We start from the raw sequence: 16187 nt of genomic DNA on the forward strand, positions 1-16187 counted from the left end.
ACTCTTTCTTACATGAAACGTACAAAATGCCCTCCGTTAGCATCGATACATCTGGCGAGTTGGGGGGCCAGCACATCAATTGCAACTCACCACTGTGTTCCTCAAACCACTCTATCACATTCCTGGCCTTGTGACATGGCACATTATCTTGCTGAAAAATGCCACTGCTGTTGGGATACATGATCTGTCAAGAATGACTCCATAATCTTAGAATACAGAGGCTGATGCCAGGGACATTCCGATTACTGGAATATCAATATTTCATTTGATATCGATATTGAAAAAAAGTTAATTTGCAGAAATTATCAAAATAAAATATCGATATCTTTCAATATCATATGATACTTTTCCAAAAATACAAATATTTGAAATTATAAAGTATGTTAAATTTGTAAAAATAGGTATTCCAAGAAATACAAAATAATGAAGATAACTTGGATCTAGCAATCAAAATGTAATGTGGAAATCATGATAAATTATAATAAAATACAAAATCAAGCTTACTGAGGTTATGTTTTCATCCTGATTTAAAAATATAAATAGACTTTCGGCATGCAAAACATGAGAACAATTTACTGTACTCATCATCATTTTCCAATTCCAGTTTCCTGGGTGAAGTATTACAAAAAATGAGCTTAATTAATGAAGATAATTAGATATAAAGATCAAAATACAGTATGAAAACCATTCATTATCATCATGAATTTCTTCCAGCGAGCCAGGTAGGATGTTTAAGAATGTTGTGCCTCCATTTATTACGGTCTTGGTATGCTTCTCACTCTCTAGGGCATCCCATGTTTCTCCTCTCTTCTCTAGGTCTTCTCTTATCTGGTCTAATCATCTTTTTCTACGCGGTCCAATCGGTCTTCCCCCGCCCCCAGAACAAACTTTTCAAAATACTTCCTTGGAGTTCGAGTGACCTGCATCAGCTTAACATGTCCTAGCCACTTCAGCCTTGCAACACTCAGGCTTTCTTCCATGCTCAGGCTGACCTGCAGGTCTCTTTGTATTTGATCATTCCTAATTCTGCCCTTTCTTGTTTCTATACAGCTGATCTAAGGAATTTCATTTCACAAGCTTGCATTTGAATCACTTCTCTTTTATGTATGATGCAACGCTCCAGACTATACGTCATGATGGGCAGGAGATAAGTCTTAAACATAGTCTGTTTAGCCCTCTGAGGAACTCCCTTGTCCCATACTTGATGGAAGAAATTGGATCCTTTTTGCACCGTGTTCAACACTTTGTTCTTGGCACTTCCATCATTTGATATTGTACTCCCCAAATATTTCAAGGTATTCATACATTTAATATTCTCTCCCTCGAGGGTGAAGTTACAAGGTGTATTTGCCCTGCTAACTTTCATTACCACTGTTTTGCTCTTACTCACAACTGATTTATATTTTTTAAACTTTATGTTCCAAGGACTACCTCGCTCCTCATTTCCCTAGTACGCCTCTTCAGTGATGCCTAGGACATCTATGACAGCTGTTGGCATAGCTGTGGAGGATCAAACTAGCCTTCGGGCTGAATACCCAACATACACACATTCATGTTCCAAGGATCCAATCTCCTCTGACAACTCTCTCAGTTTCTCCTCAAATGGCATCATTATCAGCAAAAACAAATGCATTAAGATCTTTCTTATATATTGCCTTGAGTTCCTTTATAATAGTATCCATGAGTGAAATGAAGAGCAATGGGGAAAGAGAACTCCCTTGTTGGACACCTCTTCTTGCTTTAAACCACTGAGATCTTCAATCTCCTATTGCACACTACTTTCATAACCATCATACATCTGAATTTTCTTAATTAGAGCTTCTGGAATGTTATGCTTTTCTAAACATTTCCATACTTTTCCTCTCTCCACCCTGTCATATGCTTTTTCCAAATCCAAAAACACTCTTATCAAGCCCTTCCCTTTTTTCCAAAACATTTCCATTAACTGCCTGAGTGAAAAAATTAGGTCTTCCATTATTTCTCTCAGTCTCTGTTCTGTAATTGTCTCCATTATCTTACGGCAATGTAACAAAAAGGTGATGCTTCTATAATTGGTGCACTTCCCTCTAATTCCTTTCTTAAACAATGGTATTATAATTCCTTTTTTCCAGTCATCTGGCAATTTTTTCTCTTTCCATATAACTCCCTGTGTTCAATGTAGCCACTGTATTCCAGGGATTCCAGCTGCCTTAATCATGTCTGCTGTTAGTTCATCTCCTCCCACTGACTTTTCATTTTTTCAGGCCATTAGCTGTCTCTTTCCAAGTAATAATCTAATCTAATCTAATCTAATATAATATAATTAAATAGAAAATCAAGCATAATGATGGTAGGTTTTCCTCTTGAATAAAATACATTAGTAGACCTTCGATATACGAAACATGAGGTAACTAAAATACTAAGAACCATTTTTGCCCAGTACACTGTTTAGAAAAATAATCTTGTCCAAGTATTCTGAGGAGAGACTTTTGCAATGGAGTGATCGCAGCACCAGCCTTCGAGAACAGGTGTTCACATGGTACTGACGTAGCCATCTGAACAAGACGCTTACGAGCTTGCTTGTGGAGTCCTGGGAAGATGGTTTTAAAATTTTCCCATTACATTACAGGATTGCTGTTCGAGGAACATACAGGACTAGACAAGTGAACTGACAGTTCATCACTCAACAACTGTGATGTTTTCTGCCTTTTCATACCATAAGCATTCCAGAAGTCGTAACCAGTAGTATTTATTGTAATTATCTTTTCTGATTCGCTTCACACTGAGCCTGCACAACAAAAACTGTCTTCCTTTATAGCAGCTTGTATTTTTCCCATGGCTTGCAGCATGATCTTTGAAATGTATGTTTCATTAATATGTGATGAAAAACAATAAAGCTCGTTTGTAACCTCAATCCTGAGCACAAATAAGAAATAAATGAAGTTACTGGTTTATGTCCCAATAATTTTTTTACAATTTTTAGAGATGCTGAAGTGTGGGAGTTTTGTCCTGCAGGAGTTCCTTATTGTAGCAGTCAATCTACCAATACAAGGCTAGCATTTCTGAGCACCTGAAATGAACCGAGATTGAACCTGTCAAATTGTGCTCAGAAGGCCAGCGCTTTACTGGATGAGCTACTACATCCGATTAGAAAAAGTTGAGTACTGTGCACACATACATAATATCATCAACTTCCAGAAATCAATTACTCTCTGGTCTAGATGCCATCTTGTACACACAATCTATAACTAGATCATTCCTAGATTGATGAAGATCAAAACAGAGAACTTTCCTGATTTTTATAAACAAAGAAATTCTTTTTATCCACAAAAAATACAAAATAAAAATAAAGTGATTTAGTGATTAAGGAATTGGTTAAAAGTAAGTGATACTCTTACCTTGTTGTGATGTGATATCAACAAGAACAATATCTCCTTCCCCTTTTCCATCAGCATCTTTTTCTGGTGTTTCAGGAATGTAATGGAAACGACCAGCAGCTTCGGCAGCTTTCATTTCCTCAATAGGGACCCGTTCATGATTCATCTAAATAAATTCAAGACAAAATCTGAGATCAGTTACCTCTAAAACTTACAATTCAATTCACGATGCCAAAATTAATATTTTCAATGCATACAAATTAACCCAACAGCATCCGTAAGCGTGCTAGTACGCTGACATGATAAAGGGCTCTATAGCCAAAAGTGTACTGGTACGTAGCACTCATTCGTCCGCCAAAAACGAAATATGCTGCTTTCTGTCAGTAGACCTGTTCAACTACATGATAGTTCTTAATAGCTATTTACAAGAGATGAGATAGCCTGTACCCTGAGGGCAGATTTAAGAACTATTTCATTGGAGTTGTATTTGTAAAAGTACTTGCGATCTCCGAACCAGGTTGTTTAGAAACAATGGCTGATGAACAGAAGCACGTGTCTGTTAGTGGCAAGAATGATGAAGAATTAATGCGTTATATTGAACTTCTAGGCTTTGATTATAGTAGTAGTGATGATGAGGAAGATCCTGGTGATGATAGGCATATACGTTTGAATCATTGCGATTTAACAGCAAGTGAAAGTGAAATGGAACTTGACAACACTATGTCAGCGGCAGATGAAATTATGCACGACACTGGTTACAGTTGCACAGACTAGTGAACGGGAATACAAACAGAACGTTTCAAGTGTTCAAAGAGAAACTTGCTGAGGAAATGATTGCTAATCACTTCAAAGAAGGTGTTGCACAATTACCGTCACAACTGACCGCCCAACATTTTCCCATCAAGATCCTCCCAACAAAACCCAAAGGAACTAAAACTGCAAAATGCTGTGATGCATGTCAGCAAAAGGAGACCAGACGGGAAAGTACATGGCAATGTGACTCCTGCAACATTCCATTATGTCTGGAGCATTTCCAGCCATACCACACAAAAAAAGGCCTACTCACTTTCGAATTCCAGACTCCAAGCAACAAGGAACCTATTCCGTGTAAGTGCAAAAATTATATATATATATTTTCTGTAACGAATCTTGAATTATGTCAATAAATATGGAATTCATGCAGATTTACTCAGATGTCTACAAACTAAACAAATTGTGTGAAAATCTATGGTTTCCAAGCCCTTTCTGTTATAGGAGGATGCGGATGGGTTAATAAAACATGCATGTCGACATGATAAGAACGAACTGTTTTCCAATCTTTTAAAACAGGTCTAAAAACAAAATTTTGTGTTTGTGGAAGACTTTGGGAATAGTTTTTGATGTTATGAATACAAAAGAAGTAAGCTCCTTCTCTTACTATCATGCCCTGCACAACAAGATCAAAATAATCATAGAATGGACTTCACACTTCATACACTAAAAAAATTTCTGGGGTCAGGAACACCGTATGGACAGAAACAACCAATGGATTAACTGGGAAAAGTACTGGTCTATCCTTGCCAAATGATTAAAATACACATAAGAGCTCAGTGGTCACAAATAGGCAGGACCAATTGGATGTTCTTTTTCTCTTAAGCTTACAATTTGCTTTACGTCGCACCGATACAGAAAGTTCTTATGGCAACAATGGGATACGAAAGGCCTAGGAGTGGGGAGGATGTGTTCGTGGGCTTAATTAAAGTACAGCCCCAGCATTTGCCTGGTGTAAAATTGGGAAACCAATGAAAACCATCTTCAGGGCTGCCGAGAGTGGGGTTCAAACCCACTATCTCCTGGCTACAAGCTCAAAACTGCGCGGCCCTAACCGCACGGCCAGCTCACCCAGTAATTGGATGCTAATGTCTTCTTCTTTTCCTACCGCTTTTCCTACACCTGTGGGGTTGCGGGTGCGAACTGTGTCGCACATGTGGATTTGGCCCTGTTTTATGGCCGGATGCCCTTCCTGAAGCCAACCCTATATGGAGGGATGAATTGGATGCTAATGTAATTAGCTTGCAGTCGCGTATTGGGTGAGGCCCGACATGACATTGTATTGCCCACCGTTCGTCTGTCGTCTCTTAGCCAACAAAATACATGATGCTATACTGTACTGGCATCTTTTGGTTCAGCGTGGAACTTTATAAAAGCAAGATACTATTTGACAGTCACTCGAAAATCTATTATTTAGATGGCAGTGTAAACCGTCAGCTGTGCCCAGTCCACTCACGCATGCGAAGGCTCAAGCAATAGTAAACAAACATGGTTGCCATGTGCTCTCTTAGTCATGTGCGGTGTACTGTTCAGTGTTGCATATGCCATGTAATTGTACAAAACCCCAGTATTTTGGTACCTCTACTCCTTACTTGTACCCTAATGAATATATCTAATAGCATCTGACGGTGCCTACAAGTGAACTGGCGATGGTCGGCTTCTGTACCGTAACCCAACACGTAGTTGATGCTGACGGCTGGTGCAGTTAAAAATCAACAGATTCCGACTTCAAGAAATTGGAGTTTATAGTGGTTTCAGGCTACAAACCACCGCAAGGTTTCATATCAGAGACTGAATTAGAGATTTTCAATTGTTTTTTACCGATATTTTGTTCAATGAAATTACTAACGGAACCAATCGATATGCGATAACAATAGTAGTAATAATAATAATAGTAATAATAATAATAATAATAATAATAATAATAATAAAAATGTACAGTAATATGTCTTAAATTATACATATTGCTTTTATTTGCTTCAGTATATTTTGCTACAAATGTTCAAAAGCCTAAATACAGTAGAAGTCCATTATAGCAAGAACTCACAATGGCGAAAAATTCACCGCTTTAGCAGATTGTCGTTATATCCATCTTTTATAAAAATAAAAAGTCGGGTGGACCTCCACTCACATTAAAATCAGTATGAAACAGCAATCAGTTTGTTCAAACTTGCGTTTTTGCAAATGTCCATACTATGGCTTACTCGTTAGTTATTTTTCTAATTCCGAGGCAACATGAATGCCTATGTTCAATTTCATTCTGAAAAACTGGAGTAGTATCACTCCAGTGGCTTCTGTGCAAACGTTTCACTTTCTTCTTCAAACAGCATCACTTAACCTAACTTAATCTTATATGCATCATAAAAATATATTTCAAGCGCCAGTAATGACAACCGCTATAAATTTACAACGGAATAGCCTTTCCGAAATTTAACCAAATGTGAGAAAATACAGTGAAACTTTGTGAGGGATTTCCTCATTAATATGATTTCTTGCCTTGCACGGCATAAATTCGAAGTTCCGATTATTCACGGCGTATTGAATCTATATAAAAATACCCCACTTATCGCGTCGCAAATTCTCACTACTACTGCGTAATACGATCACATTTTTCCTAGCCATGAAAATGTTCTTTGTCATCCCTTGTGTAGGGAACAGATTTCCAACACAGATTAGATCCCTCAAGACAGAAGGCCGCTCTGAGAAAGTTGCGCAAAAACGAGAAAAGGACTTGAATTGCTGAACTTGACAGGTTAAATTACACCTTCGGGAAGGAAGCCGTTAGCCTCAGGAATTCAGGTCGTAATTGAAGTAGTCAAAGTCAGCGTAAGGCATGAGTTTAAATTTGAATGTGAAGACCTAATATGCAGGTGGCACTATAGTATATTAGTATACAGTTCAATTCGGGAAGTAGTTTTTTTTTTTAAGGAGAGAAGAAAAGAAAGTAACTGTTGAAATGATGACATGCAGCTAGCAGGGAAGTTGGAGACACAAAATGATAACAATTAAATTGAAATAATAAATAAGGTAGTTCAACCTATTCAGTACAAATAAATACGAAATGTAGTGTTACATTCCTATTTAATTATAAGTGGAATCGGTACCGGTTTCGACCCCAATCCGGGTCATCATCAGCCGAATAAAATGCAAAAAACAATGCATAGGTAAGAAAGAAAATAAACGATCAAGTCCCCACAAAAAGAAAAGGTAGAATAAGTTAATAAAGGAAGAGGATTAGTAGATAAAAGAAGATTAAAAGGATTTGAAGTTAAAAGATGATGGGAAAGGATAAGATAGGGAACTAAAGAAGAATATGATGAGGCACTTAAGCGACTACAGCTATCAAGCTCGGTATTTAACATTGCTATTCTTGCTTTTGTTATGTGGCTCATGGCAACCACGCATATCTGGCTTAGCCAACAATTAAATCTGTTGAATTTTCAACAGTGTATCCATTCCACTTTCACGCTCATCAACAATGCAGATAACGTGCCTGTGTACAAGAAAGCGGACGAGGTAAGAACGAAAACAATAAATTTAAACTCTTATTTCAACATACAGTAATTCCACCCTTCTGGTGCTAAGCAATTCTTACGTTCACCTTTCTAGGTGTGAGATTCGTCTCTTTGGTGACAAAAATTTATCACATTCGGCCGCATAACTTCTAAAACAAGCTCCTTTCCCGCCGTTATTTCTAATACTAGACGTTCGCCCTTGTGGCAGTAGGTGCATTTCAACCTATCGATATTAGAAATTGCAAAAAGTGAAAATAGCAAAAATTGGTCTATTCGCCCTTGTGGCAAAATAAAATCGATTTACATTTTTCAACTAAACAGTGTTATGTGCCTTAAGCAACTAATGTATCGACAAGATGGAAAATAAAAAATAGTTGTGAGTGTTTTAATTGCGTGGGTTGTATGGACAAAACTATTCACAAATTTGTGCGATGCAATCAGAGCTGCAGTAAGGCTTGAACCTGCTTCAAAGTGGAATCGTTGTTCTTCTCCGACAAATTATGCTGGATGGGGAGGGGTTTTTATGCGAGATTTATTTTAATTTTCTTCGTCTCAAACAGCCAGGGAGGTCTAATACGCGAGGAGGGCTAATACACAAGTAAATACGACAGTTAATATATACCTGCAACTCTTCCAACTTAGGCGGGAGACTCCCGATTTAACACCATTTCTCCCGCCCTCCTACTTAACATATTAATTCTCCCGATTGTTCAAAAACCCTGTGCATAATTTCAGATTCAATGTCCGAGATAACAAATACCAGTCGTACTTCAAACAGATCGATCAGAAATTGATTTTACATGTTTTGAAGTATGTTTTGATATTGCAGTTGTGCAATGTATTGATAATTTATTGATAATTCTCTGTAACCATCTCCCACGTTGCGTTTAGTTGGCGTCTAACATCTCTGAAATAAAAAAATTAGGTTCCTAGAAGGAAACCATCATTTAATTTTATCGACTGCAAATGTTAAAAACATTTAAGCTCTTTACGTCTTTAGGCTTTTTCAATCATAAAATTACCAGTGTTTCGCCCCAGTGTAGCAGTGGGCTCATCAGTTGGAATGCTACACCTTTCCAAGACGCTGGCGCTAGTGCGCCGTTGAGACACCACTGCAAGCCTCCTATGTAGGACAGTGCAGTGACAGTGCACTAGGGGAAGCATGTGCCTGCACTTGTATAAATGCCTGCCTTTGGCCATATCAAAAAATCTTAGAAATATCTTTGAAATCATTGATGGTTAATTTAGCGTGAGTTGTCGCATATTTCGTGTAATAACCTGTGGGTGAGAGGTAAGTGTAGGCTAGGAAATATTGTATCTTCCATTTCACATGTGAAATTATATTATTTGTGTAGAATTAACATGGTGTGAGCACTAACTGGCCGATAGGCTGTTGTGATTTTCAGCCTGAGTGAAATTTTAGTCCGTTTCTCGTTAATATGGCAAAGAAATATGACATGACGTTTTAAAGTGTGTACAGGGATAACTTTCCGTATATAATTCAGTCAAGAAGAGGCTCAACATTTGCTTTTTTTAAGTGTTTTGTAAGGGTGATTCCAGGTGGGGATGGGGTGCGGGGTGGGGAAAAGGAGACATTTTGAAACATGTGCTCAGAAAGAAACAAAGACAATGCCCAATGTGTTGAAAAATCAAGAAACTTGACTTCAAGTGTAAGGATGACAACACTGACAGTTTAACACTTGTAGAAGTATTGTTCATGTAGTTTATTATTGAACATAACCTCCATGTTAATTGTTCCGATCAAGCTGATCCTTTATTTAGGAAGATGTTCCAGATTCTAAAGATGGGTGTAGCAGGGCTGTTGAGAAGGGAAATCTTTTTAATTGTAGGATGCCTTGTCATTTAATAAATTTAGCTGCCTATTAAAGTACATGAATATTTAATAGATATTTTCTAATTGTATAAATGTTTGCGGTAACTTCTCAGCCTGTGTATGCATCATGTTGGTGAGAAAAATCCAGATGTAATCGATAACTGAACGCCCCCCATTCCCACCCCACAGTCAAATCTCCTGATTTTCAGTTCGGAAGGTTGGCAGGTATGTTAATATATTTTAGAAGTTAAGCGCTACCAGTTGTTGTTGTTGTTGTTGTTGTTGTTGTTGATGATGTTGTTGATTTATTTATTTGTTTATTTATTTATTTATTTATTTATTTATTTATTTATTTATTTATTTATTTAACTACCCTGCCAACATGTAAAAATATATAAAATTGTGTGCAAAAGTACAGTATCTACATGTTGTGCAATATAGTGATCATACAGATATAAGACAAAAAATATTAAATATAATCATAATTTGCCATAATTTTAATGGAGCCACCAATTCCATGGCTGAAGATAGAGAAGAGCCTTAAAAGTATGAAGAAAGGAAAAGCTGCAGGAATAGATGAGTTAAGTGTAGACATGTTGAGAGTAGGAGGAACCCCAGCGATCCAATGGCTATCTAGATTCCTAAATGTAGTATGGCAGTAAAATACCATCCCACAAGACTGGAAGAAAGGCATAATTGTACCTATATTCAAGAAAGGCAGCAGATGGAAATGTACCAACTACCGTGGCATCATTCTACTTTCTCATGGACTAAAAGTTCTGGAAAAAATTATACAGGATAGATTACGAGAAATTGTAGAACCATTTTTAGAAGAGGAACAATATAGCTTTAGACCTGGAAAATCAACAACAGATCTTATATTTGCTGTCAGGAGGCTAATGGAAAAAGAGAAGCCTTTATATCTACTGTTCCTTGACATCGAAAAGACCTATGACAGCATACCAAGGGAGCTTATTTGGGAGTCTCAAAGTTCAAGTCAGTCTAATTTCAAAAGTTAAAGTGATTTATGAGAAAACCAGAAGCTGTGTACAAGTTGGTTCTGGAATGTCAGACTGGTTTGAGACAAAAAGGGGAATTATTTATCATTGTAATGGATACCATATTAAAGACGCTAAAAGAAAAGGGGCAACAAGACTTAAAAGCATTTGCATTTGCAGATGATGTAGTAATTTGGGGCAACGCAGAGAAAGATGTGGAAGAGAGTATGCAGGGGTGGAGTCAGGAGTTTGAGAGATACGGATTAAACATCAACAATGCTAAAACAGTGGTGTTGAAGGTACAGAAAGGTGACAAACAGCCAGAAATCATGCTAAATGGCACTAAGCTGGACAGTGTCACAGAATTTAAGTACTTGGGTAGTATAATGTCCTAGGATATTTCTCAACGGCTGAGAGGGCGGAAGAAGTAAACAGTCGAATCAGCGAAGCAATACATTTTTACCTCCAAGTAAGACAGCTACTATAGGATAAACAAGTACCACTCAAAACCACGATGACACTGTATAAATCATACTACACCTCTATCCTCATATACAGCCTGGAAACCGCTACATTAACAAAAAAGGACAAATTCACAACTAAATATTTTTTTTATTTTTCACCTTGTCAATACATTAGTTGCTTAAGGCAACTTACTGGTTAAAAGTGGTACATGTTTCGTATATTAAATAAAAATTTTAAAAATAAAAAAATCATGCCTGGTTAGCTTGTGTGGGCATTTGGCTCTGAATTGAGTAGGGGCTAAATGTAACCCTGCATAAGACACTGGGGTGGGGGGACCTCAACCCCGACACGGCGCATCCCAATGGCTGATAGGGAACTTCCTGTAGATATGCAGGACAGGAGTGAATAAGGTAATGCCAAATAAACACCCGCGGATCAACTGAGGTCAAGAGAAAAATGGTCAATGGTCTCAAAGGCGGAAGAAGAATATCATTTCTCAACGGCTGAGAGGGCGGAAGAACCTTGTGGAGTCAATCACGAAAAACAATTTCAAACAAACAATCTGATCTTACTTTGGAATATTATTCCTACCCTTGAAACATACAATTTCGATTACAGAATGGAAAAGCCGCTTAAAGAAAGCAATACCCCAGGTGGCAGCTCGGAAGAGAAATCCACCATTGCGTTATGCAATGCATTGGGACCTAGGGTTCCGGGAAGCCCCAACCTCTGCAGTAAGGATGAGTGAGAGCATCCTTGGAATCCGTCCAGACTTAAGTTTAAACAGAAGTTTTTTGCAGGCACTTTGAATGTAAATTCTTTGTTGAAGGTTGGTAAACAGAAGGAATTAGAACTACTACTAGAGAGAAACAAAATTCAAATCTTAGCAGTACAAGAAACGAGATTTTTGGAGGAGAATGTGATAGAAACAAAAGATTATCAAATCTTTAAAGGTAAACCTGCAATTAAAATTATGAAAGGAATGCCACTCTTGGGAATAGCCTTTTATCTCCATAAAAGATGATCAGACAATGTAACTGAATTGAAATCCTATTCAGAACGGATCTCTGAATCAATGAACAGCAAAAATAAAAAATATACTTTTATTAACTGTCATGCACCAATAAATGAAGACAACAAAAAGAACCCAAATAAAGTAGAGGAATTCTGGACACACTCCTGGATGATGAATTATCTAAAATTCAAAAATCAAATGTGGTGATATTACTTGGCAATTTCAATGCCCAAGTAGGAAGACAGAGAATTTATAGACCAATAGTGGGAGAAAATGCTGCACACCAAAGAACAAACATCAATAGAATGAGATTAATTACCATCTGTAAAAATTTTCAGCTGAAGTTAATGTCAACTTTCTTCAAGAAATTGCCAAGGAAAGCTAAAACATGAATTTCTCCAAATCCATTACTAGGTGAATTTCAACTGGATCCTGTAGCTATATCCTTAAGAAACATGAAAGAAATTATGAATTTGATTCCGATCACTACTTGTCTAAAATCAAACTAAAATTCTTACCTAACAGAAACCACAGCAGAAGGGAAAGAGTAAACAAATATAACACAAATAGACTTCAAATTTCACAAGAAACATTGTAAACATTTCAGGAAGAAATAAAAGTATCTCATCATGGGAAGTGGCAAGATTTGTCTAAAGAAATAACCAATGCAGCCCAGAAAATATTTGGGCTAGTCAAACCTAAAAAGAAACCTTGGTGGAATCAAATATGTGAAGATGCACTACAAGAGAGAAAAAAAACAATGGAAAAAGTTTGAATCCTCTGGAAAGACTGAGCACTATGACCAATTCAAACAACAAAGGAAAGACACTGCTAGAATAATAAGGGGAGTTAAAAGAACTTTTGAAAAATCACAACTTATTGACCTGCAAGACAGTTTTGTTAAAATAACTCTCGAAACTTCTACCAGACTTTTAAGAGACAATTAACAGGGTATCAAGCGTCTAGCCATCGCCCTCTACTATGATTGCGCTAATACGCCTTCCCAATACAGCAATATGAGAGATATGGGCCTAGTTCCCATTTTTACCACCGAGCGCTGCTTTGCTGGCACTGAAACACGATTGTTCATTACAGCACACGATAAGTGTTTTGTATATTTATGTTTGAATATATAGTCAATCACTCAAACATATTTGAATCACACCTTACACGTTAATAAAGAAATTCAGTGAAGAACGTACCCTTCTTCAGCGGAAAACCGTACAAAATAATGTTAACGGTAGGCAGTAAATACTGTAGAAAAGTAATTTCACACACTTTTCTGTTTAAGTGTTTTGCGTTCTTGTGTTCAAATCTTTCAAAGATCTCTGTTATTTATGTGGCTATGTTATTTAAGAATACAGGAATAACACACTCGCAAATAACTTCATTCAATAACTATGAATGTCCTATTTCAGGACAACTGAAGTGCGGAAAATCCCGCAACACAGGCACTAAACAGTCACTCATAGACGCAACAGGATTTTTATGCACAAATGGTTGTGCTTTCAATACAAAATCATGAATAACTTTCAAAACCCACAGTGGCAAATCAGATGGGTACTGCAGCCTTCTGTTTTAATATCTTTTATAAATCAAGCCCATTAGCACAGTTGAACACCTTGGTCTTGTCAAAAGAATCGAGCATCTTGTCCGGCTGCAATGTTGCTACATATATGCTACTGACACGTATGTCGAATCCACTTTTTATCGATAACATGTATTTGACAGTGGTACCTGCATTAAACAATCGTGCATATCTGTATAAGAATGATCTTTTAAATAGTATAGGACTGTTATTGCTTCAGTCGCGAAAATATCTTACTCGCGCCGCACATTCATTTTCTTAAACTTAGACGGTTCGATGTTTTTGCATGTAAGAAAAATGAACCGGTTTCACAGTTTCATTTGATTGCATCTGATACAGTTTCTTGATAAAATCACCATTTATATCCTGAGAACCATCAAACAGACTTTTTTTTAGTAAAGAATTTCTTACTTTTCAGAATGTGCCATTTGTCGAAAGCAAGAAGAGGCATTTCACTATCAACAGGATGACAGATCTTACGTTTAATGTGTTTTGAAGAAGACATTCTTCTTATCATGCTAACATTAGTCTTATGATTATCACTCACAATGCGCAACACGAAAAAAACCACAAGCTTTGACTTCCTTTATTGTTTTGAGTGTTAAAGTATGTAGCTCTGTACCTAAAAGCCTCTTAAAGAAGAAAAATGCTGCCGTAACCTTCATTTTGTAGTCACAGCAGAAATTATAAAACAGAAAACGTTATTGACTAGGATCATTCGATTTCTACTTTCGCTTGCATGACAGTCATCTTGAGTAGTTTTAATTAGCACAACATGGAATGAAGCATCTGTCTGTTGAAAGAAAGTGTCGAGTTTCTTGTCATATAACATCTGTTCGATGGACTACCAACAATCTCTATACTTAATTTAGACAATGACTTTCTGCTAAGAGGCGCTCCTTTACTAAGAGCATTACTCCAGTCTCGCAGTTTATATCTCCTACGTAGCGTGAAAGTGTGGATTTATTCGGTGTGGCAAACATACCGTTTCGATGATCTTGAATTGAAATTCGGCAAGAAATCATTTCTTGAAATAACATTTAGCCATTTATGACGTTCTTGTTCACTGAGAGGAAATTCATGAAACGAAATCCCACTTCCCGATCTGCTTTTCATCTTACATTAAGACACACAGCAGTAAAAAATATTATGCACACAAACATTACAATGGTTCATGACCAAAGAAACAATCCAAACAAGGTAAACACAGGCTCAAATTACACCAGCACTCTTAGCAATGATCACCGAATGTGTCTCGTCAAGCAGACTAATGCCAGCTTCTCAGCACTCCAAGCGCCCGAACTGGTAACTACGCCGTGTTCGCTCGTTTACATGTGTGACTGGGCGAATGAGAAGGCGTATTAGCGCAGTCATAGTAGAGGGCGATGGTCTAGCATATGCTTCAAAGATGAAAAGGATAGACTTGGCCTAAGCAATGCTGAGAATTGTGAAATACTTGAGAAGCACTTTGATCAACTTTTAAACTGCCTTGAACCCGAACATAAGTTGGAATTCTCTCAAACAACTGAAAATCTGGAAGAAGATATACCATCCACTGCTGAAGAAATTAAAGAAGTAATTAACAATCTGAAAAATAATAAAGCTAGTGGAGAAGACTCTATAACAGCTTAACGTTTGAAATGGTCTCAGTAAAAAATAATTGAAGAGCTGCAGTTAATCTTTGAAGATATTTGGAGAACTGAGAGGATTCCAGAAGAATGGAAAGTGGCTTTATCACACACAATGCATAAAAAAGGGGACAAACAAAAGTTTGATAACTACAGAGGCATCTCACTTCTGCAAATTGCATACAAAGTATTCTCAAAAATTTTGCTGAATAGAGTAGAACTGGGTGAGTATCAAGCTGGATTTTGAAAAGGTAGATCTTCTTCAGAACAAATATTTAACTTAAATTCCACAATTCGCCACAAGATATTGAATTCAAAAGACATTGTTGTGACTTTTGTAGATTTTAAAAAGGCCTTTGACTCGGTTGATAGAGAAACCATAGACAAAACAATTCGTGAATTTGGAGTGAAAACTAAATGGCAAACCTAATACGTGAAACCCTTACTGACATAAAGCTTAAAGAGCATAACATCTTGCCGGTAACTTTGGAGAGAAAAGACAAAGGCATTGAAATAAATTGCCTAGCATTTGCAGAAGATTTCGTTATATTGTCAGAAAACCTAACAAGTGCAACAACACAAATCAATCTCTTAGAGTAAATAGCCAACAAGACAGGTTTGAGAATCTCTGTAGAAAAAACAAAATTTATTACAAACATCAAGAATGCTCCAAAATTTTCGACAACAGATATTGGTGGAAAGAGTAATGAAATTCAAATATCTGGGAGAAATAATTCAAGAAAATAGTTTAGACAAATCTGCAGTAGAAGAAAGGGTACACAAGATGGAAAGAGCATATGGTATCACAAAGAATTTTTGTAACAAAACGTGTCTATCTAAAAATCTTAAAATAAGGCATTACACTACAGTGGTGAAACCGGAATGCTTATATGCATGTGAATGCTTGGTACTAAACTACAGAAAGGAGAATCATGAGAAAAATCTTAGGTCCTGTGAAAACAACAGAAGTATGGAAAT

The 16187-nt window shown here is 37.0% G+C and overlaps 1 protein-coding gene across 1 annotated transcript in view; it reads right to left on the bottom strand.

Annotated features, from left to right (window-relative positions):
- Nucleotides 1-16187, bottom strand: part of beta'COP (coatomer subunit beta') — a 161641-nt gene that overhangs the window by 33985 nt on the left and 111469 nt on the right. The window contains exon 14 of the mRNA XM_067150540.2: nt 3378-3522. Within this exon, the coding sequence (XP_067006641.2) occupies nt 3378-3522 (145 nt within the window). The remainder of the gene's footprint in view (nt 1-3377; nt 3523-16187) is intronic.

This window comes from Anabrus simplex, chromosome 6 (assembly GCF_040414725.1).
Source record: "Anabrus simplex isolate iqAnaSimp1 chromosome 6, ASM4041472v1, whole genome shotgun sequence".
Lineage (NCBI taxonomy): Eukaryota > Metazoa > Arthropoda > Insecta > Orthoptera > Tettigoniidae > Anabrus > Anabrus simplex.